Source organism: Astyanax mexicanus, chromosome 20, assembly GCF_023375975.1.
Source record: "Astyanax mexicanus isolate ESR-SI-001 chromosome 20, AstMex3_surface, whole genome shotgun sequence".
Classification (NCBI taxonomy): Eukaryota; Metazoa; Chordata; class Actinopteri; order Characiformes; family Acestrorhamphidae; genus Astyanax; species Astyanax mexicanus.
The window spans coordinates 32,556,140-32,582,920 of NC_064427.1; the positions used below are offsets into that span (position 1 = coordinate 32,556,140).

The following is a 26,781-nucleotide window of genomic DNA, read 5'->3' on the forward strand; positions in this document are numbered from 1 at the left end:
GGTGTATACTGAACTCGTGACAGCTTATTATCACATCGTTTATAATTATGATGTGAGGAACAACATTACACATCTCTGCAGCAGCAGTAGCACTGACTTGCATACACTGGCTTGCAAAAGTATTCATACCCTTTGACCTTTTTCACACTGTATCACCTTACAACCACAAGCTTAAATGTATTTCTTTGGGTTTTTATTTGAGTGATTTTCAAAATTGTAATCAAATAAAAATCTAAATCAAAAAGTGTGATGTGCCCCTTTACTCTGAACCCCCTAAGTAAATCATGTGCAATCAAATGCCTTCCGGAATCACTTAATAAGTTTATTCGTTAAAGTCCAGCTGTGTGTAATTTAGACTCAATATAAATACACCTATTCTCTGAAGGCCTGAAGTAGTTTGTTAGAGAACACTAGTAAACAAACAGCATCACAAAGAACAAGGAACTCAGCAGACAGCTCTGAGATAAAGTTGTAGAGAAGTTTAAATCAGCGTTAGGTTATAAAAAAAACACATCCCAAGCTGACAGATCATGGAGAGTATGGAGAGCACTGGTTAAAGAAGCAGCCAAGTGGTCCATGGCAGACATCCCAAGTTGCAAAAGTTGATTTCAGGGAGGTTACCCCCCCCCCGCCAAAAAAAAAAAAAAAAAAACTTTACTTTTATATTAATTGATTTTACTTTTTTTTTATTATTATTAAATTAAGATTATTCCGAGGTGAAATTAGTTTTCTCTTTTTTCTTTTCGGAAGCCCCTGCTTTCTTTTTTTTTTTTCTTTGGGAAAAAAGCCTTTATTTGAAAAAAATTGACAGTTACAATATCACAAGAAATTGCACAACATCAAAAACATTTAATATCATATTACAATAATTATTAATATTGCCTCCGCCATGATCTGCTTTCTCTCACTCACTGAACAAATCCCGTCCGGGAGGGGGGAAAACACTGCCCGCCCACACTAAAAACTGATTGGCTGTTTCACAGACTCTTTGCAGAGAACAGGCCAATCAGAACCCTCTCTGTTTTCTCTCTCTCTCTCCTTCGCACACGCGATTAGAGAAAAAAAGTCTGTCGCCTGTGTGTGCGTTTGGGGCACTCAATCTGAATTCCGGGAGATTATATGTGACTCGCGGGCATCAGGGAGCCACTACTGAAATGCGGGAGACTCCCACAGCTTCAGGGAGACTTGGTTTGTCTGCCATGGTCACTCTGGAGGAGCTGCAGAGATCCACAGCTCAGGTGGGAGAATCTGTCCACAGGACAAAACTACTGCACTCCACAAATTTGGCCTTTATGAAAGAGTGAGAAAGAGCAAAAATAAATTGTAAAAAAAAACGTAGGAAATGTGGTTTGCATTTTGCTACGTGTCATGTAGAAGACAAAAGCAAAGTTGAACTTTTTGGCCTAAATGCAAAGCGTTATGTGTGGGGAATAGTAACACTTGAAGAATTGAAGCTCAATTCTTTTTGCACTATGTGCTTTTTTGTTTTTTTTTTGGTTTATCACTTAAAATCTCAATAAAATACAGTATATTTAAGTTTGTGGTTGTAAGGTGACAAAATGTGAAAAAAGTTCAAGGGGTAAAAATAGTTTTGCAAGCCACATGATTTGCCCACCCATGTGCTGTGCTGTGCTTTGGTCTTCAGACTCCTTTGAAAATGCTCAGCTCAGTGTAGAACACTCACACATTCAGCGGTGCATTATTGCCCTTTTGTAAAGGCTAGTTGTTGGCAATGGGCATAAATCTCCCCGCGCACAGCGTACAGCGGAGCATACCTACATTAGCAGTGTTTTGTTGTGGAGGAAGAAAGCGCAAACAGCGGCACAGTGGCAGATCTATTATTTACATATTATCAGTGTCCACATGAAAAATGAGCTCTGGAGCTGCCCTTTGATTCTCGCGAGTGTGTTTCGTCCGGAAGCTTTGTTCAATTACCGCGGCAACAGTTGCGGGCTGCTTTGCATTTTTCATTATTTTGGTCAACTTGCAATGCCCTTGAGTGCGCTTTATTATCCTCCCCTCGTTCCCCTTTGCAACCTTGCGCGTTGCCCCTTCTTTAGTTATTACGGCTTCGCGAATCCTCGCGCCGACTGCCGACCGCCTCCCGCCGCCGTTACATCCGCCGTGGGACAAATTTGTTATATTGCTTGAGGAGACATGATGAATGCTTGATTCGCCAATGCATTTCTAAGCAGGAGTGAAAATAGCGTGATGTCAGAACACACCAGAACATCAGAAGCACAGCACCGCCAGAGATGGAGAGAGTTTAATATTTCCAAGGAGGAGGACGGACGGCCTGCAGTGTATTACGGAGAGAGGTCCGCTGGGAAAACACCTGATCTTTCAACTGATCTCAACTCCTCTCTGTCTCTCTCTTTCTCTCTTTCTCTCTCTCTTTTTTTGCGTCCATTACACGAGTGGTGGGGGCCCTCGCTGCAATCTATCTCCACTCCCATGATAACAAACGCCCTTGACTATATAACTCCGCGCTGCCGGCTGCCAAGACTAGACACACTTCCCTCATCCCCGTATCCCCCCGCGTACCAAAGGTTGCCCCCCGCGGAAAGGAAAGTAGTTCAGTGCAGTACTTATCACCCAACCACCATGAAACACGATGATGTATGCTTTATCATCACCATAATAGACCTTAATGATAATAAAGCGCACATTGTGGCAATTTGGACGCCTGTGCCAAAAATACGCTAGGCTTACGATCCTTTGCTGAGATTACAGAGAAAAAAGAAAAAAAACACACACACACACACACACACTCACGCACACACTCACGCACGAGCCCCGACAAAGATTACTTGAAAGTAGTCCCTGCCTTTTTTATTGAATGCCTAATCAGGCAAGTAATCAATTAAATGCATGATTGCTTTTGATTTTAATAGCTCTATCATTTGGAAGGAGGATCTGCTTTGGGCTATGCTGTTAACTGTTAGGAATAGCTGTAATTAGACGCAGCCTATTCTCATTTAGCATGAGGCTGTAAGTAATTAGCATCTCATTCGCACAAATATCACCTAAACGACGGATCTGGAATGCGCAGCCAGTGCATTGTCTGTAATAAAATACTGATAAAGTAATACCTACATGCTGTCTAATGCCTAATGCTTCCTCCGAGCTTTCCTCCACTCCTCTGCTCAGCTCTGCTCTGCCCCGCTTTGCTTTTTTGCTTTGTGCTCTCTTTTTTTTTTCTGAGGTCAGTGCATTTAATAAGCAGGTCTTGTAGCAAGCAGGTCTTGCTGGAGGTTCGATCCGTGCTTAGCTAGCTGTCTGTACGTTGTTAAATAGTTAGGATAAATAGCTAGAATGGCTGGCTGGCGCTGTCTGCAGCGTGTGGCGGCGTTAGCCTACGTAGTTAGAATTGATTCACACTCTTAAAAAAAAAACGAAACGCAGCGGCTAAATCCCGCAGTACAGTGTGTCGAAAGACTGTGTAGGACAAACTTTTATTAAATGCCTAATGTAATCTTTATTGATGCCGCTGCTTTCGGCATGGATATAGCAGCTCTGATAAATCTGCGAGAGACCTGGGGATTGGGATTGTTGGGGTTGTGCTGCAGTGTAGAGTGTAGAGTTGAATTTGTGGGCTTAATATAAAAAAAAAACAATAGGATAAAAAGTTTAAAAAAGTGTTGGGACCTGTAGTAACTTTGTTCAGTTTTAGAAACTGTATGCATACAGTGGCTTGCAGAAGTATTTTTTTATTGATGCCCCTTGAAAAAAACACAAACTTAAAAGTATTTTATGTAAGGTTTTAAGTAAGAGACCAACACAAAGTAGCATACAGCTCTGAAAAAAAAAATGAAGAGACTTCAGTTTCTAAATCAGTTTCTCTAAGTTTGCTTTTGTTTGAGTAAGATGAACATTGTTGTTTTATTCTGTAAACTACAGAAAACATGTCAACCAAATTCCAAATAAAAATAATGTCATTAAAAGCATTTATTTGCAGAAAATGGATTTTAATCACAGTTTTCATGCATCTTGGCATGTTCTCCTCCACCAGTCTTACACACTGCTTTTGGATAACTTTATGCCTTTACTTCTGGTGCAAAAATTCAAACAGTTCAGCTTAGTTTGATGGCTTTTGATCAACCATCTTCCTCTCTTCCTCTTCCTATATTTTTTGTCCAGAGAAAGATGGATGATTACAAACCATCAAACCAAGCGTACTGTTTTAATTTTTGCACCAGGAGAGCAGGCATAAAGTTATCCAAAAGCAGTGTGTAAGACTGGTGGAGGAGAACATGCCAAGATGCATGAAAACTGAGTATATATATTCTTTACAAATATGAACTTGTTTTCTTTGCATTATTTGAGGTCTGACAGCTCTGCATCTTTTTTTTTTTTGTTATTTCAGCCATTTCTCATTTTCTGCAAATAAATGCTCTAAATTGGGAGAAATGTTGTTTATAGAATAAAACAACAGTGTTCATTTTACTCAAACATATAACTATAAATAGCAAAATCTGAAGTGGTCTCTTATTTTATATACTTAGCAGAGCCACTTTTTGCTGCAATTACAGCTGCAAGTCTTTTGGGGTTTGTCTCCACCAGCTTTGCGCATCTAGAGTATTAACCATTGAGATTGGCAAGTCTGATCCAAGCAAAAAATCTGAATTGATTAATGAAGCTTGAAATGTGAACGTAGCTCTGGAGAATTTAGGTCCAACATGCCTCCAGCATCCATGTGCTCCTGAAGCCCTTCATTACTTGCATTAGTGTTGGTAGATTAAGGTCGGCTGCTAGATCTCATATAGCTCATCTGCTATTCAAATTATCCAGCTTTTTTCTTGTGTTTTAATTGTATGTGTATGATGACTTCTAATAAACAGCATGTTTTTGTCAGTAAGACATTTTCAGAACAATGTTTTGAGCGTTTTGAGCATGGCATGCTGAGGATGCATGTATATAAAGCTAAGTAAGGCTAATGCTTGGAAGGGGGTACCTTGACATTTGTGCACCACTGGCAGCTACAGATCGTACAGTTTACTGTGTTAAATACAAGCTGAAGTCTCCTAGAAAAAGTTCTGCAATTGTTCTTGACAAAAAAATGCTAAATCGCTTATGAAAGGCACACACACACACACACACACACACACATACACCGTTTCTGGCCAATAGGGAGGAATTCCCAAGGCCAGTAGTGTCCACTCTCCCTCCACCATGCAAGGACATTTGCTTCATGGTCAGGTCCTGTTCTATGGTCCAATTCTGCTAAAATCCCGCAGCCTTGATTCGAATGTCAAAATAAGACAAATCACAACAATTGGAATGTGCACAAATAATTCTACAGTATTAAATAGTAAACAATTAATAAATAAAGCCCTGCAATGGACTGGCACTTTATCCAGGGAATGCTCCTGCCTTGCAACCCAATGACTCCGCAGCCACCACAACCCTGAGCAAAAAATAAATAAATGAAACTAAAAGCAGTGTAACAAAATGTTGATGTTCGTTCAATAGTTTTAATCCCTGAATGCTCATGAATTAGTCAACACTTAGTCAACACCAGAAGCTGAAAACTTTCCAGAGGATTGAGCTCTTGTTCCTTTAGGCAGAAGATGAATAGACTCTTTACATTGCATGAAAGTTCTTTAAGATTTAGGCTAAACAAGGTTCTTTACACACATCCACACTGCAAACAACCATTTTACAGTTAAAAAAAATAAGTTTCTTACAGAATAAAAAGTGTGTTTTGGTCTTTTAAAAGTCTGTTCCCCCTTTTGTATCTGGGAGTATGCCATTAGCACAGCTGCAAACAGTCTATTATCACGTCTTGCACCTGCGCCATTTAAATAGCAACGGCGCTTGTGAATATATCTAGGGTGATGGGCGTACTGCTATCTAGGCAACAAAAAAAACACAGGTGAGCCACTGCCTGATTTGAACCCTGGCAACGGTCAACTGTCAGATGTTTATTATAATAAGTATACTCTCTTGAGAGCGCAGGAATGGCAAGAGACTTGCTGGTTTGGTTTGTTTCACATTACGTCCAAAACACAAGCATGTTTCATTAAGAGAATAAGTACATGCCTTTTGCGCATTTCAAGTCATGCAAGGCATACTTTTCCCGTCGTTACGATAGCAAACATACACTGACAGTCTCTAAATCAAGCTGCAGGGTGCACGGCTAACGCCTCGCCTATAGATCGCTAAAGTAGGGCCTTAAAAGAACCTGAAGCTCGACCATCTACAAGTGAAGCAGCCACTGTATCTCTGACTTAGAGAACCAAAAAAAAAAAGCAAGCATAAATATACAGAAACACAAGAGAATTGAAGTTGATTGTTTTGCTGTATTTGGTTTTAAATGGCAAATAAAGTATTCCTAGGGGTCGTGAGAAGTTTTGCGTTTTTTGCGATTAAGTTGGTCGTGAGTTGCAGAAGAATGAGAACCTCTTTTTAAGACACTCTATACGTGGTGGCCTCTATTATCGGCCGTTTCAATCAAACTATTGGAATTCTAAAGTTTCTTTACTCACCAAAATAAACAGTTATTTTAGGAAATATACATGTATAGATTTTGATTTTGATTTTTTAAGAAAATGGAATTTTTAAGAATTACAGTTTTGGTTACTTTTTGGTTACTGCTGAATTAGAAGGGTGCCCAGTTATCGGCCATCTTTTTAAGGCATGTTTTTTTTTTTTTTTTTTTTTTTTTGCAGGGATAAAGTTTAATTTGAAAAATGAGTTAAAAAACAAAAACATTGGAGCTTGATGTTAACCCAGGTTTTTTTTTTTTTTTTAACGGATATGTGACTTTGATTTCCAAGCAAAATTGTAATGTCTATACTACATACTCTACGCTGAGTTTTGACATCAGCTAGATTTGCTTTTTTTTTAAATACAGTTCAACATCTGTCCAATGAAATTGATGGTACTAACTGTGTAGATTCAAATTTGTTGACTATAAATTTAATATAAATGTAGTTATGCAATTATTCAACCGTGTGACTAATACAGTTGCATACAGATGTTATGTATGTGTACGTAATGTGAACAAATGTATATAACAAATAACCATATTAGACCTTTCTTTTCCGCATATGAAGATGCACAAGAGCAGAGAATAATCATATCTTTCTCTTTTCTTTTTTTCTCTGCTGCAGTTGTTCTCAGGGTGACGTTGTGACGCATACGGCTTGGCTGAACAGGTCCAGCATACTCTACGCCGGCGAGGATAAGTGGTCTGTGGACCCCCGTGTGAGCCTGGTCACTCTGAACCGGGACGAGTTCACCATTAAGATCGAGAACGTGGACATGAGCGACGAGGGGCTGTTCGTGTGCGCCGTTCAGACCAGCAGCAAACCCAGAACAACATCCGTCCACATCATCGTACAAGGTCAGCTGGGATTGGGCTCCCCAGTGTTTCTCACTACATGCAGTCAACACTTGTGGGCTGTAGAGTTTTTTTTTCCTCAGTCGTGTGTGTCTGTGTGTGCTGTATAGCCGAAAATGCAACCTTTTGAAAAACGGTTTGTTAGCAGCTTTCTGGAATATCTGGTGCAAACACCTTGAACCCAAGGTATGATATTGCATCTTTTAATGAAGTGGATAATTATGCAATTAATGATGATGCCGTGAAACCTGGGAGATTCCATTTTTTCACTGATCAGTGCTTCCTGTGTTAATTTGATTGATGGCAGTGTCATTTTACAAAGCAGGTGCACTGAGTCATGGCAGCACAGGATTCAGGTACTGTGGGCGGAAATTCAGAAAGCACAGAGCAGCACAAACCCCTTCACCATATGGAACTAGCTTAATACCATAAGGAGTTTTAATACAGTGGTGTGCAAAATGTACTAAGTTCAGCTTCATACCAGAAGGTATGAAATTAATAATGGGACATTCATTACAATATAAGCCATATTACAAAAAGCAACATTTAACAAAAAAAAAAAACAAACCAGACGCACAGTGATGTAAAAACTATGCTTTAGGTTTAATCCAAAAAGACAAAGGCTATGTTGAAAATCTGATTTTGGTATATCTATATTGTCTGGACAGATTGTCTGAAGATTTGTCCAAATCTGTCACAATCTGGACAAATCTGGATGTACCAATGGGATTTTATTTCTTAATTTTTCTTCATTTTCACCCATTTTTCTTCCAATTTAGCTAGAATTGTTGTCTCACCCATTCAGCTGCTACTTAGCTGTATATCCCTGATCACTAGTGATGCCTCGTCCGACACATGCAAAGTCAGCCACTGCTGCTGGTGCAGCATTACCGAGTAGCATCACAACACGTTTGGAGGAAAGCGCAGCGACTCGGTTCCGAAACATCAGCTCACAGACGCTTTGTGCTGAACGACATCACCCTAGGAGTTATGAGGGAAAAGAGTGCCATCTACCCACCCAGAGAGAGCAAGTCCAATTGTGCTCTCTCGGGGCTCCGGCAGCTGATGGCAAGCTACATGACCGGGATTCGAACCAGCAACCTCAATCATGCAAACCAGCAACCTGTCAATCAGAGTGACAGCACTTTAGACTGCTGGAGCACTGGGCGCCACTAAAACTGTGTGTTTTGAGTCACAACAAAACGAAACACACAATGTTCACGTCAAGTTCATATTGAGTTACTTGGTTGGTCTTGGTTTGTTTCAATCCAGTGTTGCTGGATTAATTTTTCACCAAGATCTTGCAGCAGCATTGATGATAGTAGAGTCTGACCAACCGCTGCACAAAGCAGCTCTTCTCCACCCAGCACATCCCAAAGATTCTTAATGAGGTTAAGATCTGGACTCTGTGGTGAACTCTCTTTCAATCCATGTGTAAAAAAATGATGATCTCATGCTCCCTGAACCCTGAACTCTTTCACAATTCCAGTCCCATGAATCCTGACATTGTCATCTTGGAATAAGGCCGTGCCAACAGGGAACAAAAAATACATTGATGGAATAACCTGGTCTATATTCAGTATATTCAGGTAGTCAGCTGACCTCATTCTTTCAGCACATACTGTTGCTGAACCTAAACCTGCAGACCAACTGCAGCATCAACCCCACATCATTTACTTACTTACATCCAGGTGGTGTATGTTTTGGCCAGGCAGTGTATCTTAACATATCTGAAAAGTTGGCAATACTTTGCAAAGTCAGCGACTTACAAGCAGGTTTAAATACATTGGCTGAAGTAAATGAGACTCTGGTGACAGCGAGCAGTACTCAGGAGATGATGAGTGTGAGAACAGTTGTGAACTGGTGGCTGTAATGTCAGATTGTGAGGGATTATGGAAATGTAATGAAGTAGAGGAATCAGTGGAGGCAGGGGAGAACTCAGATGTGTGGAATTCTCACACCTTAATTAGCTTGTTATGACTGGACCTTGTTCACAGTCATTGTAAAGGGCAGGTAATGCAAATGAAATTTCCAAGTTTTATGACTGCTCTGACTCTTGACATTTCATCAGATAAAAATCTTCCCTGTATTTTTTACCACAAATAATGTTAGTAGTTTTCAAAGCATGGTCTAAACATAGAACCTTTCACTTGGCTGCTACAGTTTATCCACTGGGTTTGATTCAGTAGCCTGCACTGCTGATCTGTGCATTGGGGCAATCAGCTTAAATTAAAGTAGCACTGTATTTAACCTTCACTTAACCTCCGTGTTTTTTTTTTTCGTTGTGCTACATTACATTGCATTGTATACGCTATCGACAATTCACTAGCCCCATTCTGACTTCTGAACAAGAATCTATACCTCATCTAATTGTAAGCATTGATTGGTAGTATAGGGGCCCAGGTGATCCAGTCTGTACCCTGAGACCAACTTTTTTTTTGTCCTGAATTTTGTTCATAATCATTGTAGAATAAGGGAACAGCCAATGCAAATAATTGCTACACCTACCAAAAATTTGGACTGACAAAAAAACAAAACTCAGGTCCTCGATTCAAAGTTCCAGGTTTGTTGGGGTAGGTGGGTTGGGGTTGGGGTAGATGTTGGATCCAAGTGCAGAGCAGATAAGGAGGTTTATGTAATGAATACTTAGTTCTAGATAGTTATGTTATTTATTAGTCAGTTCTATTAATGGTCATAAGTAATAATAATGTTATAAATAATGGTGTTGTGCTTAAGCAACTGTTTCTCTTTAAGGAGAATGGAAAATGGGTTGGAAACAAAACCTCAGAAGAGGTGTACAAAAAAAAAAAGACGGGAAACAGAACAAAGAAATGCCACAAAATGGCATGTACCAACAAAAGACAGCTTTCAACTTAAAATAATAAACCAAACTCAAAACTGGCTAAGCACAACTCAGTCCTTTCATTTTGTTTTCTTTTGAGACATTGTGTTCCTTTTCTTTTTGGTGGCTTACTTTTCAGATTTCTTTTCTTTTTCTGAGATCTCCTTTTCTTTTCTTTTTTATACCCTTTGTTACCGGTCACCCCTCTGTAAAGGTGCAACAGTGAGGTCTGGTTTGACTGAGGTTATCTATAAGGTAGTGCACAGGTGCAGCTGGTTGGTGCTGATCACCGCCAGGGATTCTGGAGTTAGAGTTTTGAGATCCAACGCTACCATTTAATCCCCTATGTCTACCAGCCACCTTGATGGCAGCCTATGGTGCAGCACTGCCCATCACACAGTCATGTGAAGAGTATGTGAATTTTTTTTATGTCTTAAAAGTGTGTAGTATGATCCAGTCATTTCTTATTTGCCTGAAATTGCCTAAATTTTCTTCGGGATAAATAAAGTATCTATCTATCTATCTATCTATCTATCTATCTATCTATCTATCTATCTATCTATCTATCTATCTATCTATCTATCTATCTATCTGTTTACGCTTATTTTGTAAGGGACAAATTCACTTATAAACAGTAGTTTGTTGGCTTGTTTGCTCTGGTCTGAATCAGGTCTGAATCTAAACTGTTCTTCTGGGTTCGGTTTGTTTTCACACATGAAAAATACAAGAACACCAAATTGCATCACAGCTAACTATGTAAGACTGTTTCTGGGACGGGATTAAAAAAAGTAAAATACAGGAAGTGGGTTCTGTGTTCTAAACTAGTGCAGATTTCTGTGTAGTTTGTTCATAGTTGTAATAATTATCTGTACAATGTATCAGGTACAAGCAGAATACACAAGCCAGTTATCTCAAAACTTGGAGAAATGTGGAGTACACCTCATAGTTGGGTCAGATCAGAGACTGTAAAAAAAGATGGACGTCGTGTTTCCGTTCCCATTCATTCAATGAAAATGAAGCCAAAATCTTCCACCATGTTGGCGATCCTGATACCAGAGTCTGCGCAGTAGAGACCAGAGGAGGGAGAAAGACTGTGGAGAGACAGCCTACTCATTTGAATAACCCCGCCCCTGAGGGCTGCCTTGCGGTCACAGGCTGCAGAGCGGGGCGGAGCAGAGCTGACGGTCTGTTATTGGTCCCGCCCATAACCAGCCCTTTTACAATAACCACACCTTTTTGAATAGAGCTGAATAACGTTTTAAAAAACGAATTCTGTGGGGATATAAAAATTTAACAATATAAGCAGAGGTTACCCTAACTGCTGCATTTAAATAAAGGAGGTAGAATTATAGTATATTAGAAAAAACGTGATTGAAAGTTGTTCTGTTTTGCTATTGAAACCTATGAGGATGGGTCGGGTTACGCAGCTTTCTGCAACCGAACAGCAGGGGGCGCCCGACCTGTGGTGGCTTCACTTTTGAGAGACGATGCTCTGTCCAGCTATACACATGGGTCTATGGGTCAGATCAAGTACAGACCCTTCTCCTCTCAAGGGTCTTTGTCTAGTTGTTTGGTCCCCATTAGTGTGCGAATACTACTTCCAAATTCACACCTGCCAAAACACATCACATCGAGTACAGGAACAAACCTGAATCTGATTTAACTGGATTAAAAAGTTTAGGTTTAAAAATGCCGTAAGAAACATCTCCCAGATGAGAACCCCAAGCTTACTCAACCAGTGTTCTCAACTGATAAGCATTGCTCTAAAAACAAATGTTTGCATAAGAGCCCTTGCTTCTACTGGTCAGTCTTTGCAATTATCCTCTGTGACATTATAATATTGAGGCTCTTTGATCCATATGGAGGGTCTGCAGTGTGAAGGCCAGATTAGCTCTCTGTTGCATGAGTGAGGCAGACCCCCCCTAAGACTTCATCAATTAGACCAAAGACAGATCAAAGGCGGAAGCACAGAGCATACGAACGGATGAAAGATTTTGTGGGGAGTCTTTTTCACCTCTTAAGGGGGAAATTCACAATTTTCTTTTTTTCCACTCCCTAGAACACCTCGATCATTTTCCTGTCTTGAGATTGTCCTATAGATCTGGGAATTCGCAACAGGATGGAAATCCATTTAGCAGAGATGGAGGCAGTTAAAGATGGGTTCCGTTTGAACTGGGATTTCAGAATTTCTTTTTAAGTAAGAAATATTGAGAGGAATATTTCCTCCCTCCAACCAACCTCAGGTTCTGAATGCAAGATGGCTGCAACTACTGCAAAATCCTATTCACATTACCTTATGAACATCAGTAGGAACCTCTACAACTCCATGCTGAGACTTGTAGCATGTTGCATGGATATTCGGGATGCATGGGATGTTTTATTGCAGGACAGCATTAGAAATCTCTACAACTCCATTCTGAGACTTGTAGCATGTTGCATTGATATTCAAGATGCATGGGATGTTTTGTTGCTGGACATCACTAGGAAGCTCATGTTGCATGTTGCATGAATATTCTAGTTTCATGGGATGTTGTTGAGTTGGTGGGAAGCTCCACCTACCACAAGTTCTGAATGCAAGATGGCTGCAACTGCTTCAAAATCATATTCACTTGTAACTTGTAAACATCATTAGGAACCTCTACAACTCGTAGAGGTTGGACTTGTAGCATGTTGCATGGATATTCGAGATGCATGGGATGTTTTATTGCAGTGCACCATTAGGATTACTACCTCATTGAATAACAGTAAAACCAGTTGCAGTAATCCAAAGTCTTTAGCTAACTCTTTTTCTGTTTTGGAAGTTTTTCAAAATAGTGTTTAGTGTTGCTGCCTAGTGAACAACAAGTATCTCCAAAAAAGCAACTTTTCAGGAGAGAGATAAAACCTTCTTAACTCTCAATAGAAGTCGAAGTAAAAAGGGTTTTGTGTCATTTTGTTCAATTTCTATTGGTCCTTTTATCAGGATTTTTTATTTTACATTTTTTGCCAAGTAGCATCACATAGATAGATAGATAGATAGATAGATAGATAGATAGATAGATAGATAGGTAGATAGATAGATACTTTATTGATCCCTGAGGGGAAATTCTAGAGCATCACAGCATGCTCGGGGGGAAAGCGCAGCGACTCGGTTCCGATACATCAGCTCACAAGCTGCATGACTGGGATTCGAATCAGCGATCTCCCGACCATGACAAGAAAACGCCAGGACGAGAAAAAGACTCAAGCAAGACTCTCGTGATTTTATCCCGACTCTGGAAATTTGTCTGCAAAAGTTTATGTAGTAAACAAAAAATCAACAAAAATGGAAAGAAACTTGTTTTTCATTGGACAATGGAATGCCCTCAACTCGAGTGTGATGTAATCCTCATCTCCGACAGACATCTAACTTCTGGGGCGAATGGAACGCGCCATTACTAGATTTCCATTCTAACAACTAGATTCTAAGAAAATAACTGCAAAAGCACCGGAAGGAGTCTTTCCACTCAACTCAACAAGTTCAATTTGCTCTAAAATTGCATTAATTTCAGGTCCTGAGTAGTGAGCATGCCCACTGTGTTGCGCATTAGCCCTGACGCTGTGTTCCTATGGCACAATCAGTCCAAGCGCAGGCATTTAGCGCACCCGAAGTGATCGGCCCTGTTACCTTGGCAACGTGGTGCCAGAATAGTGGCTTGATTGAGAGAGCTGGGGGATGCAGCCGAGAGGTCAGCTGTTGCAGAATGCCTGGACACAAACCTGCCACAGCCAGCCAGTCACTGTGGACCAGTCACACATCCTCTTCCATCTCCTCCTCCCCCTTTTCTCCTCCTAAAACCACACAAACACACACACACACATATTCACACACATGTACACACTGTGGTGAATGGAATCATTTTATCCTCTGATTGACAGACAGCGAGGTTCTACAATAGCAGCCGGGGAGAAAGAGAGAGGCCAAGAGAGAGACAGGCGGGTAGGCGAGACCTTCCAGGTGTTGACAAAGTAAACAGCACATTTCAATAGAAATCCAATTTGCTCTCCATATGCAAAGTGGCCCAAATGCCTACTTCACATTTATGGTGACAAATGAGTTGGTAATGGCGCGTATGAGCAAGGATTATTATGCAAACTCTGAGTACTGACTGTGTGCATCTGTGAGTGCCAGCTATGCAAGAAAGAAGAACCAAAGAGCCAAAGCCAAGCCAAGAATGCCAAGAACTTCCACAAGCTCTGTCTGGGCTTTTCCATTGTTTATGTAGATTGCTCATATTTATGTTTCATCCTCCCCAGGCAAATATTTACAGTGCGTACGTTTCACCCGGCACGGCTGGTGTTCCGAGCTCAGAGGCGCTCAGCCCAGATGGAGCTTAGTTCATTAAGGCTTAAGGCAGCCCGAGACCGAAGCTGTCAACTCCAAAATTCCCGCATCCTCCTCCTCCTCCACTTTCACTCCTTCGCCCCGGGCTGCTGACTCTGTGACCGTTCTCTGTCTCCGCAGAGTCCGCGATTGGAACACCTCAGCGCTTGAGCATTAAACCTCCCTGTCCTGCTCGCCTCCAGGCTGTTAAAGGTGCTGTCTGCAGGATCAGCGCTTCAGACACTTTCAGTTATTAAAGTCACACTGACGGATGGCAGTGGCCAGCTCAAATAGCCCAGCCAACACTCTGTGGCTGTGGAGTAGAGTCGTCATGACCAGGGGTGGAGGTTCGATACGATACAGGACTCTCAGGGACATCTCTTAGATGTTACGATAATAGTCACCGTATTTGTTTGGTCGTTTTAGGATTTTTTGCATTAAACAATATTATTAACCAATGAGGATTATATTTTCAGTAGTAAATGGTTAAATGATCAGGATGTATCATCAGATATTAAGGAAACATGCTGAGTTAAAGCACTGGAATCTCTTGTCAGCATTGCTTCATTCAGTACGTTCCTGTTTGCACACAGCAGCGAGCCATCGGTGCTGCAGCATGGAAACTAGCAAGCAGGCTGGTTCAGCTGAAGCCTTGTCTGCATGTCCCCAAAAAGCTCAGTGACCAAAGATGGAATACAACAAGAGTAAATATTAGCAGCAAGTTTGAAGGGTGAAAAAGACTTGGAGCTTAAAAAGACTACAATACCGACGCCGAGCTGGCTACTCTCTGGAAAATTGGACTTCTGTAGCTATTTCATACGCTCACTGTCAATTTTTACTGAAAGCTCCTTTAACATCATTTTATGCAGATCATGTAATGATAATAATCAGGTAGACTCTTCTTAACAGCAATATCTTTTAGTAACCAAGAATATTTAGCATATTTAAAAACTACATTTTTAACAGTGCTGTCAACCTTAACGTGTTATTTTTTTCTGCAAATGAATTACTGGATGTTATGAGGAAGTTTTATGAGGTAAACAGGGTCACTACTGTCAAACTCAGAAGCTAGCTATTTATTTTCCATATAGAGGTATTTATTTATTTATTTATGCTGAAATCTTATAAATAACATTCATTAATTCATTCTCTTGCTGTTGTGTTTGACAGTCAAGCCACACTACACAGTAGAGCCCAATATACTGTTATTATGAGCCCAAGCCCAGATTAAACCTCTTTTTTTTTTAAATAAGTAGCGCATTAAAATGTAAAAAAAAAAAAACTACAATTAACTACAATTCCGAGCTGTTTGAATAAGTGAAATCTGTTCAGAATGATGCTAATAAACAGTGCATCACAGAAAAGCATACGCCTATCATTTAAGAAAAAATCTTAAATGGTCCAGTGGACTAAGACACAGTCTTAGTCACTGTGATCCAAGAATCGCTGGTTTGACTCCTGATTATGCTGCTTGCCATCAGCAGCCGGAGCCCTGAGAGAGCGCAATTGGCCTAGCTCTCTCTGGGTTGGTAGTTGGCACTCTCTCTCCACACATCACTCCAGAAGATAATGCTGGCCTGCAGAAGACGTTTGTGTGCTGATGTATTAAAGTGAAAAAATGTCGGGAAAATGGAACTCCAAATAATAGTGTAACAAATGTACAGGCTCATGTGTCCTGATGCTACAGTGCGTCACCTCTGTATAGTAAGTAAAATGATTGGATGAGAGTGTTAGATAATGATATAAATGTCTTGTAAATGTGTGAGTCACAGCTACCAGGCCTAGGGTTTGGGATTCAATCTTTCCTTCTGAAGACTGGCCTGGTTACTGTTAGGGGGTATTCCTGCTTGTGCCCGAAATTTGCAAAAAGGCTCTAGAACCAGCAGGAATTCCAACTGTGCTTAAAAAATTTGAGACAACCGTTAAGCAATGGGTTAATTAATGGGCAGTGAAAACTTTATTTATATAGTTATAACAGGCCTATGGTTTGGGATTCAATCTTTCCTCCTGAAGACTGGCCTGGTCTGGTCAGTCCTCAGTGCTCATTCTGCTGGACCTCTCGGCCGCATTTGACACAGTCAACCATGACTTCCTCCTAACTATACTCTCAAACATGGGGATCGCAGACAATGTGCTGTCATGGTTCAGATCGTACCTCACTGCGCGCTCGTTCAAGGTGTCGTGGCAAGGACAGCTGTCCTCAGCCCGCTCCTTATCCACTGGGGTTCCCCAAGGTTCGGTACTGGGACCCCTTCTCTTCTCCATATACACCACCTCTCTTGGTCAGGTTATCCGCTCACACGGATTTTCCTACCATTGCTATGCGGATGACACCCAGCTATACCTGTCGTTCTCACCTGAAGATCACTCAATCTCTGCACGGATATCGCAGTGTCTCTCTGACATATCCTCATGGATGAAGGAGCATCACCTTCAATTAAATCTCTCAAAGACTGAACTTCTGGTTATATCAGCAAAACCATCTTTTCAACACAACTTCTCTATAAGTATCGACTCTCTCTCTCACCGACAAAGGTTGCTAGGAACCTGGGTGTTCTGGTTGATGACCAACTCTCCTTCACGCACCATGTGGCCTCAGTTGCTCGGTCCTGCCGCTTTGCGCTCTATAACATCCGAAAAATTAGACCGTTCTTGACGCAACAGGCCACCCAACTCCTGGTGCAAGCGGTCGTCATCTCACGCCTCGACTACTGCAATGCCCTGCTAACTGGCCTCCCGGCCTGTGTAGTAAAACCACTCCAGATGTTCCAGAACGCAGCAGCACGTCTGGTCTTCAACCAGCCAAAACGGGCACATGTCACCCCGCTGCTCATTGAGCTCCATTGGCTACCAGTTAATGCTCGCATCAAATTCAAAACTCTTACAATCGCCTACAAGGTGATGACAGGCTCCTTCCTACCTGCACTTGCTCCTGAAGGCTTACGCTACCTCCCGGCCGCTGCGCTCCTCCAATGAACGTCGCCTCGCTTTGCCAAACATTCACACAAAGCAATCCAGACTGTTCTCATACAGAGTTCCCCAATGGTGGAACAAACTACCTTCCACTACCAGATCAGGAGAATCTCTCGCTATCTTTAAGAGACTCCTGAAGACAGAGCTCTTCAAAGAGCACTTACTCTCTTAACACCTCTAACACACTAACTACTTCTAACCTCATTTCCTTCTTCCCCTCCTTCACTCCTCTATCCTATTATTCCCCTTTGACCTCCTTTTATCCCTATCCAAAGATGTTTTACCTTTAAACTTATTTTACATTGTACTTGACTATTGTAAGTCGCTTTGGACAAAAGCGTCTGCCAAATGTAATGTAATGTAATGGTTACTGTTAGGGGGTATTTCTGCTTGTGCCCAAAATTTGCAAAAAGGCTCTAGAACCAGCAGGAATTCCAACTGTGGATGTTATAATTCCGGAATAACTCCAGAAACACGGCAAAGAAAATGAATGAAGGAATGAACTTTTTGTTAGCTTGTTTCATGTGTTCTTATTGAACCTTAACTCTAGGGCCTGGGGCTGTGGCTTCAAGCTTTCCTTGGCCTCTGCTTTTAAAGGAATATGTATGTTCCTCATGTAGGTTTCAACCAGGTACTTTGGTTCCCCCCACCTGCCTAAAACACATGTTTTAACACATGGTAGTTAGTGAGTTAGTTGGCTATGATAAATTGCTCCTAGGTGTAAGCCACTAAATAAATATGTGTTTACCGTAGTGCGGCCCCGATAAACTGGTGGCGCCATATTCAGAACTTTTTCCAGGAAGATTCCAGACCCACGATCCATGACCCTGAGCAGGAAGAAGCAGATTTTGTTTGTTTGGTTTGTTTTTGTTTCTGTGGGACAGCACAGTGGTGCAGCAGGTAGTGTATGTTCTGCACCGCTCTGAGGGTCTGTTCTTGTGGGTTTGATCCTCGCTGGATCCTTGTTGGAATGTTCTCCACATGGTTTCATAAGGTATACCTGCCTTGGGCCTATTGCTCAGTGCTTCTAGGTAGGTTCCAGTCCCACCATGACCCTGACCTGCAGGAAACAGGAAAGAAGATCAGTGGATTTTTGTTTCTTTGTCAGCAGATGACGAAGAAAAAAACACTGGTTGGATTTTTTTTTTTTTTTTTACCGAACAGATATTGCATTGAGTTGTTTGCAGATTTTCAGCAATTTACAACAGATTTACAAGTACTTCTCTGCAATTATTGAGAATAATTAAAATGCTCTTACAAATCGTCAAAAAAAAATAGTTCGGACACTTCCACCCAGAAGAAAGGGTCAGATTGCAATGCTATTCGAAAAAAAGATAAAGGTAGGAAGATAGTAGGAACGACACATTCTTTTGGTGAAGACGAACCTGTGAAGAACCTGTCATTAGTGCTAAGAAAAATGGGTGCATTTTAAGTTAGTGTGTGTCAGTGTAGATACTAGTGTGATTTGGGCGTAACATTTAATGAACCAATCAGCGTGTCACTTGCCATTCCATTTGAAACCCAGGTGTGATTTGACTTTGGCAGATTGCTATTTCAGGGGCGCAGCGTTCCGGCCATGTCAAACACTCCTCAGCAGAGGAAATTGACCTGCTCATTCACGCTGTAAAGGTGTGCACGCAGGTCATTTATACAATATAACAGTCCCTATAATGTAGAAGAATGTTATTAGATTTTTTATTGTTTTCTTTGTTAATATAAAGGTTTGCATAGCTGCCAACAGACACACGCAATAGGGTTGTGCACTGCTGTGTGTGCTTACGTGTGTAAAAAAATCCAATTTACTGCCAGTATAGCAATGAACGATTGACTGTTGACTGTTGTCTAGGTTGTGTTCAATCAGTGGCGCACCTGTGTTTTCCGTAGCCAGCATGCTCGGAGGAGAGCGCATCATCTCGGTTCTTATACATCGGCTCACAGGCGACATGACCCCAGCAGTGATGAGAGGAATGATTGCCATTTACCCACTCAGAGAGAGCAAGGCCAGTTGTGCTCTCTCAGGGCTCCAGCAGCTGATGGCAAGCTACATGACCGGGATTTGAACCAGCAATTTATAGTGTCAGCTCGATCATAGTGGCCCCGCTTCTTTGATTTAATGCAGAAATTAACAGATAAAGGCTAAGTTTTCCATTCTGATATCTCAAGACACTGTGTTTTTAAAATTAATGTATAATAATATATAATTTGGCTTTGCAGGGATGGTAACAGAAGCATATTTACGCCAATCATCATAATATTTATACTGTTTTGTTCTTTCCCCACTCAGGAGCATTACTGCTTTGAAGGTAAAAGAGAAATTATTAAGGACTGCTGCTTTTTTAGAATGCATATTTCAGCAAAGCAATGCTTATCTCCATATACTACATATAGGGATGCACCGATACCACTTTTTCCTTACCGATACCGATACCGGCTTTTCTGGTATCGGCCGATACCGAGTACCGATATCGATACCAACTGCTTTATCCTGAATAAGATATAATAACCTGATTGGCTGCTCCACAGTTTCCACCTTTTTTTAAAGGTCTGTTAAGATGATTGGCTTCAGTAGATAATGATTGACAAGGAGCTCCTGTTGTCGATATAAAATTATTCAATTGAACATGTAATGATCAAAATATGGTAAAAACCAGGAAAATCTTTAGCCGCTTTTCAGATTTTCTATTTTATTTTTTTTTTATTACAAGATATATGTGCAGTGTTCTTTAACAGAGCCCTCCCTCCACCCCACTATGGCAGATTTCTGTGCTCTCAGAGTCACAACCCCCCCCCCCAAACTCTCTTTCAACATAACGCACCACATGATGGACTGACATATTTCATTCACATGCACGTTATAACGCAAAAATCGAAGGCAAAGGGTTTTAATGCGGCAAATATATTCTTCTGGCTCAAGTTTCGTCAAGCACTGTTTGGACCTAAATGAGGATTACTGGCGACTGGTTTGATGCATCTAACTTTTACTGATATGTGGAGCACATTATGTGGAGTCTCCAAAAAATGATGATTTTAGAATGATGTTTAATCCACAAAATCTAAAAAACTATTCAATCTGCATGGATTGCCTTGAATGGATTTTTGCAGGACACCATTAGGAACCTCTACAGCCTTCATGCCTAGGTGTCTGGCTTGTTGAATTATACATGCATTAAAAACTACTTCTTGTATGTACTACTTGTATGTGTAGCTCAATAAATAGTGCCCATATAAGTCTGCATTTTTATTTTCATGCCTTGTAACCTTTATCTTCCTTCTGAATAGCATTTCAATCCAACACTTCCATCTTACAGTTACACTTTTTTTTATTATTTGTTCTTGATAAGTGCATATACAGATACTGTCAGTATTAGCTGCAACTGCTCCGGGTTAAAGCATGTACAGTACATTTTAATACTACTATAATAATAATAATACTTTGCAAGGCATTGGAGGCTTTGGCCTCTGACTCTTTTTTTAACAGCTCTAAGCTGGAGAGGAGTAAAGGGCAGGCAGTGCCGGGGCTGTAGGTACAGTATCTACTGGTTGTTAATGTGCTAAGTGATGGCAGGAAAAGGAAGATTTTGCTCGGGGACAGAACTGTGCACACAGTGCTCTGTGTGTGTTGGAATGTATAGGTTGTCTGAAATGTATGAATATCTATTTCTGTTTTTTTTTTTTTTCTTTTTTTTTTTCTTTTTTTTCCTTTTTCTGGTTTATTCCAAGCTCGAGGGGAAGTAATCCGTTGCATTAATGAACAATGATATCCAGCCTCCACTGTGCTGAGTTACGTGAGTAGGATAGGTTAAATATGCTTAAAACATTTGAGACAACCGTTAAGCAACAGGTTAAGTAACGGGCAGTGAAAAATGTATTTATATAGTTATTATTACTTAAAACATCAGGTTACGTTATTACAATTGAAAGGGAAGTTGATTTAACCCACCTCATGCAAAAAAAAAAAAAAAAAAATGGTTATTGCACCATACCGTACTGTACCTCATTTTTTTTATGTATGTGTTTATTATTTATTTAATTTTTAGTATAATGTTACAAGGCATATCTACGTCCAAGTGGGTCACAAGTAAAAATATGTATATGTGCAAGAATATGTAAAGAAATATATGTGGCTGTTTGAAATAGTACTATATACTTTTTTAACTTACTAAAACAATGTTTTTTGCTTCATTTGTTGCCATTGGAAAATGTTATGCAGGGTTTGGGAAGGCTTCCTTGCTCTTAAACATCATATTTAAACAGTAATTTTATCAAAAGTCAAAATAAAATGAATAAAATTGATATATCTACAGGAATAATCCTCCCCAAAAAAAAAGTACAACTCGTGCCATAGAGGGTTAAATTTATTTATTTTTTGTTATACCAATTCATTTGCCCAAAAATTCTACTTAGGTTGAAAGTTCTAATTAAATAAAGAAATTTATTATTGATTTATTCTTATTTATTGTATACTTTTTAATTCTATTTTACTTAAGCTTGCTGTTTGATGTTTTTCAGTAATCTTCACTGAAAACTTTAGTTGATCAAATATAAAACCTTATATTATAATTATTATGCCTATTTTTATTTATTTATTTATTTATTTTTTGCTTTTTGTTACATCAATTGCTTTGCATAATAATTCTACTTTGACTGTTGTGGTTAGGTGAATAAAACATATTTGTTTTTAGTCTCTTTGATTTTATGTAAGTAAAATGCAGACTTGAGAAACTCAGAAAATTATATGAAGAAAGAGAATGCTGTAGCGATAAGAATATAGAGCAAACATCCAACACAGAGCCTATAACACAGAGTGCCGGGAGTTAATCATCATAATATATGATCTACAAGTTTACATAAATAAGCCTAGGGGGAATCACTTTACGCTGATGGTGAACGTCATAAACTGAGGGACACAACCTGTATGCAAATAGAGTGTGCCAGAAGCCAATGGAAAAGAAGCTGCCAATGGCAACATCCACATCCTTTTGAAGGTACAGTACATGTACCTACAAATGTTTGCTTAATAGTTGAGTAATGTTTGGACATTGTGGGTTTACAGGTTTGGCAGGTGGAGACTACAGTGGAAGAAACTGCTTGAACCTGCATGATTTCGAGTTGTACCTAGCTTTTTCGTTTTTGAACTGACAGAGAAACTCAGACGTTTAATCCGAACATGTGTCTGTGTTTGTTAAAACATGGCTGCCCCTGTCTCGTTTAGCATTTCTCTCTTTCTCTTTCTCTTCCTCTATCTCTCTCTCTTTTTCTAAAGCACAGGGATTGCGAGAGCCCGTGAAAGTGCCTTGAATGTGGCAGATCTGAACGGAACAGGTGACATAAATGGAAAATGATGGGATTTTAGAAGACGTATTCTAATTAAAGCTGAAAATCCAAGCTGGCATGTGTCTTCCGCGTACTCCTGTGGGTTTGTGTAAACGTGGGCGTGAACAGGGCTAGGATCATGTCTGCAGAGGCGTGCCGTATTTATGCCAAAACTAATTCGCAGCAGTCCAAACAAGCGAGCTCCGAAAGGTCTCGCGCACCCCATGGGTTACGCCGCCGTGTTCTTCAGCAGGCACTTGTTGACGTGGAACAAGGTCAAGGAGAACCGGATCCAGCGCAGGCCGATCTTCATGCAGCTCCTTCCTCGCTGTCATCTGCATTTATGAGAGAAAACTTGAATTGCCTCGAGGCTGCTGGCTTCTGTGACGCCCTCAGCTGGTCTCCCTGCACTCGCACTGTTTTATATGGATGGGGCTGAATCACTTTACTTCGCTGTTCCCTGTTGAGCTCAACTTTGCAGTTGTTTAAGAGACTTGTAGCTTTTTTTTTTTAAACTGATCGTATCTGACACGTATCTTGTTGACAATACACTTGGTAGTAGTTGTGGGCATGTTCGTGTACGAGTAAAGTGCAGCATGTAACATGACCTCCTGGCGGTTTGCAGTATGTAGTATGTAGTAGAGATTTCTATCTATGACAGAAACATGGTGCTGCCTTTATTGCTGGATGCACTTTATTAATGGGATTAATACACACAATTAAGTGGCTGAAGTGACTTTTCTGATCAGATTTTTTGCCTTTTTTGCAAATTTTTTTTTATTGCAGTTGCGATGCAATTACAGTAGGTACTGTATTAGACAAAAAAGTGTTTGCGTAATGAACACCGGAACCAGAAAATCCGAAGGCACGTGCTAAATGTAGAAAAGGGGTTTATTTACAAAGTAAATAAAATACAGAGTTAACAGGGCAGCAGTAAAACAGGACATACCAAAACTCGTAGTGGGACAGGCAGGGGTTCAGCAACAGAGAGACAATAACAACAAAGAAGGACTAGGCTAAGGGAATGGTCAGGTAACAGAGCAGGAGGTCGACAAAAAAAAAACAGTAGTAAGAGGGCTAGGAACAGAAAAACAGGTCAGGAACTGGAAAAAAGGAAAGCAAAAGAAAACACAATGTATAAGAGCTGGAGAACCAGGTAATACTCGGCACTAGGGACAGGAAACAAAGGAGTATATATACAGGGAACACCAGGAAGTAATAACGTAATAGTCCTGTCAGAAGACGGGGGAGGAGGAGCGTGACAGGGTCACATGCTCAGTTATTGTAGTTCAAAGCAGGAGCTTGCTGGAAATTAGAGTCTTTGGAGCCTTTTGCACAAACATCTGACATAGAAAGCAAAAAAAGCAAAGCTCTCGATCTAGTGGTCTATCTTCGTTCCTACTCTCATCTACGGTCATGAGCGATGGTCATGACCGAAAGAACGAGGTCGCGAATACAAGCAGAAGGGTGGCTGGGGACTTCTTCAGAGATAGGTTGAGAAGCTCAGTCATCCACCAGGGACTTGGAGTAGAACCACTGCTTCTTTCTGTTGGAAGGAACCAGTTGAGGTGGTTTGGAAACCTGTTGAGGATGCCACCAGTGCGCTTTCCTAAGGAGGTGTTCCTGGCATGACCAGCTGGGAGGAGACCAGACCTAAGGGCAGACCAAGGACCAGGTGGAGAGACTATATCTCCACTTTGGGAACATGGGGAACCTATGTCTAGGGATCCAATGGTCAGAGCTGGAATAAGTTTGGGGCTTCCTGCTAGAACTGCTATCTCCGTGACCCGACTTCAGATAAGCGGTGGACAATGGATGAATGGATGGATGGATGGATGGATGGATGCATCTGACATAAAAACCCAACCCAGGTGGTTTAGGATGAGTTGGAGCACAGAGTGAAGGAACAGTAGTGAAGGAACCGAGCTCAGCATCTTGAGGAACTCCTTTAACACAGTTGGAGAACCATTCCAGATTCTACCTCGTTAAACCGACTAGGAATAAGGCCAAGAGGGGGCAAAGTTGACATCAAAGCAACATGTGCAATGTATAAAATCTACAGTATTTTGGTTTATGTGTCATTTTTTTGTTTGCTTCATACTTTGATGGTAAAATGGTAAACATAAGAAAAAGTCTGAAGCAGTTGTTGCTTTCAACAAAAACTTGCTGGATTTGCTGATTCTGTGTTGCTGTTTTTTTTTGGTAATAACTCGCTAGAGGGGTTTTAAAACTCACTAGATCTGGCAACGGAATGGCTTAGTTGGCAGCACTATGTGTAACTGCTGTAGTTGGTATGAGAGGTGCTACAGTGCACATTATGGTGCAGTGCATGCTGGGGATTATAGTGCTGGTGATTGTGAAACAGGTCAATATTAATAAAATACTATAATTATTTTATAGGCCGGATTGGGTTTTACAGACCTTGAGTTTGACACATGTTCTACAACATCACTCAAAGATGTTGAATGGTTTGAGTTGCTCACAAAGGCTCTATTATTAAACAGACGGCAAGATTGCAGGATGTAACCATAGCAACATCTTTAGCATCATGACTTACAGCACATAATGTATATTTTTTGTGCTTGAACAGATGAATCTGCACTCCTGATGACTTTAGTTCTTTTTCTGGTAACATTAGTATGTTAGCTAGCTTGCTGCTAAAGTTAGTTATCTCGCTAGTTTGTACTCATCTTTCCTTTTTTTCTAAATATCTGGCAAAATTTGTTGTGGTTCCAGAGGTGTCTGTTATCGAAATGTAGCAGAATCTACATGCTGAATATTTCTTCTTTTGGGAAGACCTGCATACAAATTCATGATGATTCACATAACCAAAGAGTATAACTCCAGTGAGCGAGAGTTAACTGATTTAACTTAACATCAGACTATTCAAAATGAGAAGTGTTCATGTATTGGATACTGAACAATGGCAGAACTGAGAAGCTTGTTTTTTCAATGTTAGCCAACCTTTGTGCAGATTTTAGGCATAAAGAAAAAGGACTGATTGGGTCTGTTGAATGCTGAATGAATTGTTGATGTTTAGTAATGATGGAAAAAAGGTTCAGTTTCTAATGAACTAAACCTCAGACAGAGGACTCGGACTCGGCCAGTCTCGTCCACAGCCTCCGAGTTCCAAACAAGGTCAAGTCCAAGACGAGAACGAGACCGCTCGTTTTTGGTCTCGGGACCTGACTTGAGTGGTACAACACTACTAACCACTAAGCCACCGTGCCACAACTGTGAGTGTCACATCTGGTGCTGTAGGCACTCCTACTCCTTCCACACTGAGCTCCAGCGGAGGTTTACAGCCTAACAACTACACTACCCAGAACACACCACACGCTGACATCACGCACACACCCACGCACGTGACACCTCACCTGCTTTCGCCAGGAAGCCCGGACTATTGATTACCCCAGGGTATTTAAGGACGCTTCACTAATACACTGGTTCCGCTTATTGCCTGGTTTCTACCACTTTACAAAGCGTTACCCTACTTGCTTTTGTTTTCTCTATGGCGATTTTTGAATTATCTCTGATTGTGGATTTTTCTGTGTATGACCTGGACTGTTTTCCGTTTTTCAATTATTGGATTATCTCTGATGCTGGCTTCCTCGTGTTTGAACTCTTTACTGTTTTCCACTCATGGTATGTTTTTTCCTATATGGCTTCTGTTTACCGCTGCTCTGATTGTTTCTGTTCGACTACCCGTTTCTCTGCCCTTCATTTTAATAAATAACCCATTTTACTGTATCTGCGAGTGTCTGTATTCTGTGCACACCATGACAGTGAGCACATACAGCAACTACTGTACATAACCAAACTGGATGTAGAGCGAGGTAGGGTCTTTGTTGCTGCACACGGGTAATGCTAATTTTAAATTTGAGTGCTTTTTTATGATGTTATAGCAGCATTTTTTATAGATGTGTTTTCCAGGAAGACTCCCTTTTCAGAAATTGCGGTAACAAA

At 40.7% G+C, this 26,781-nt stretch overlaps 1 protein-coding gene across 1 annotated transcript in view; it reads left to right on the forward strand.

The window, feature by feature from the left end:
* ntm (neurotrimin) overlaps positions 1-26,781 on the forward strand; it is a 715,007-nt gene that overhangs the window by 605,658 nt on the left and 82,568 nt on the right. Inside the window, 1 exon segment of the mRNA XM_049468804.1 lies at positions 7,116-7,348. Within this exon segment, the coding sequence (XP_049324761.1) occupies positions 7,116-7,348 (233 nt within the window).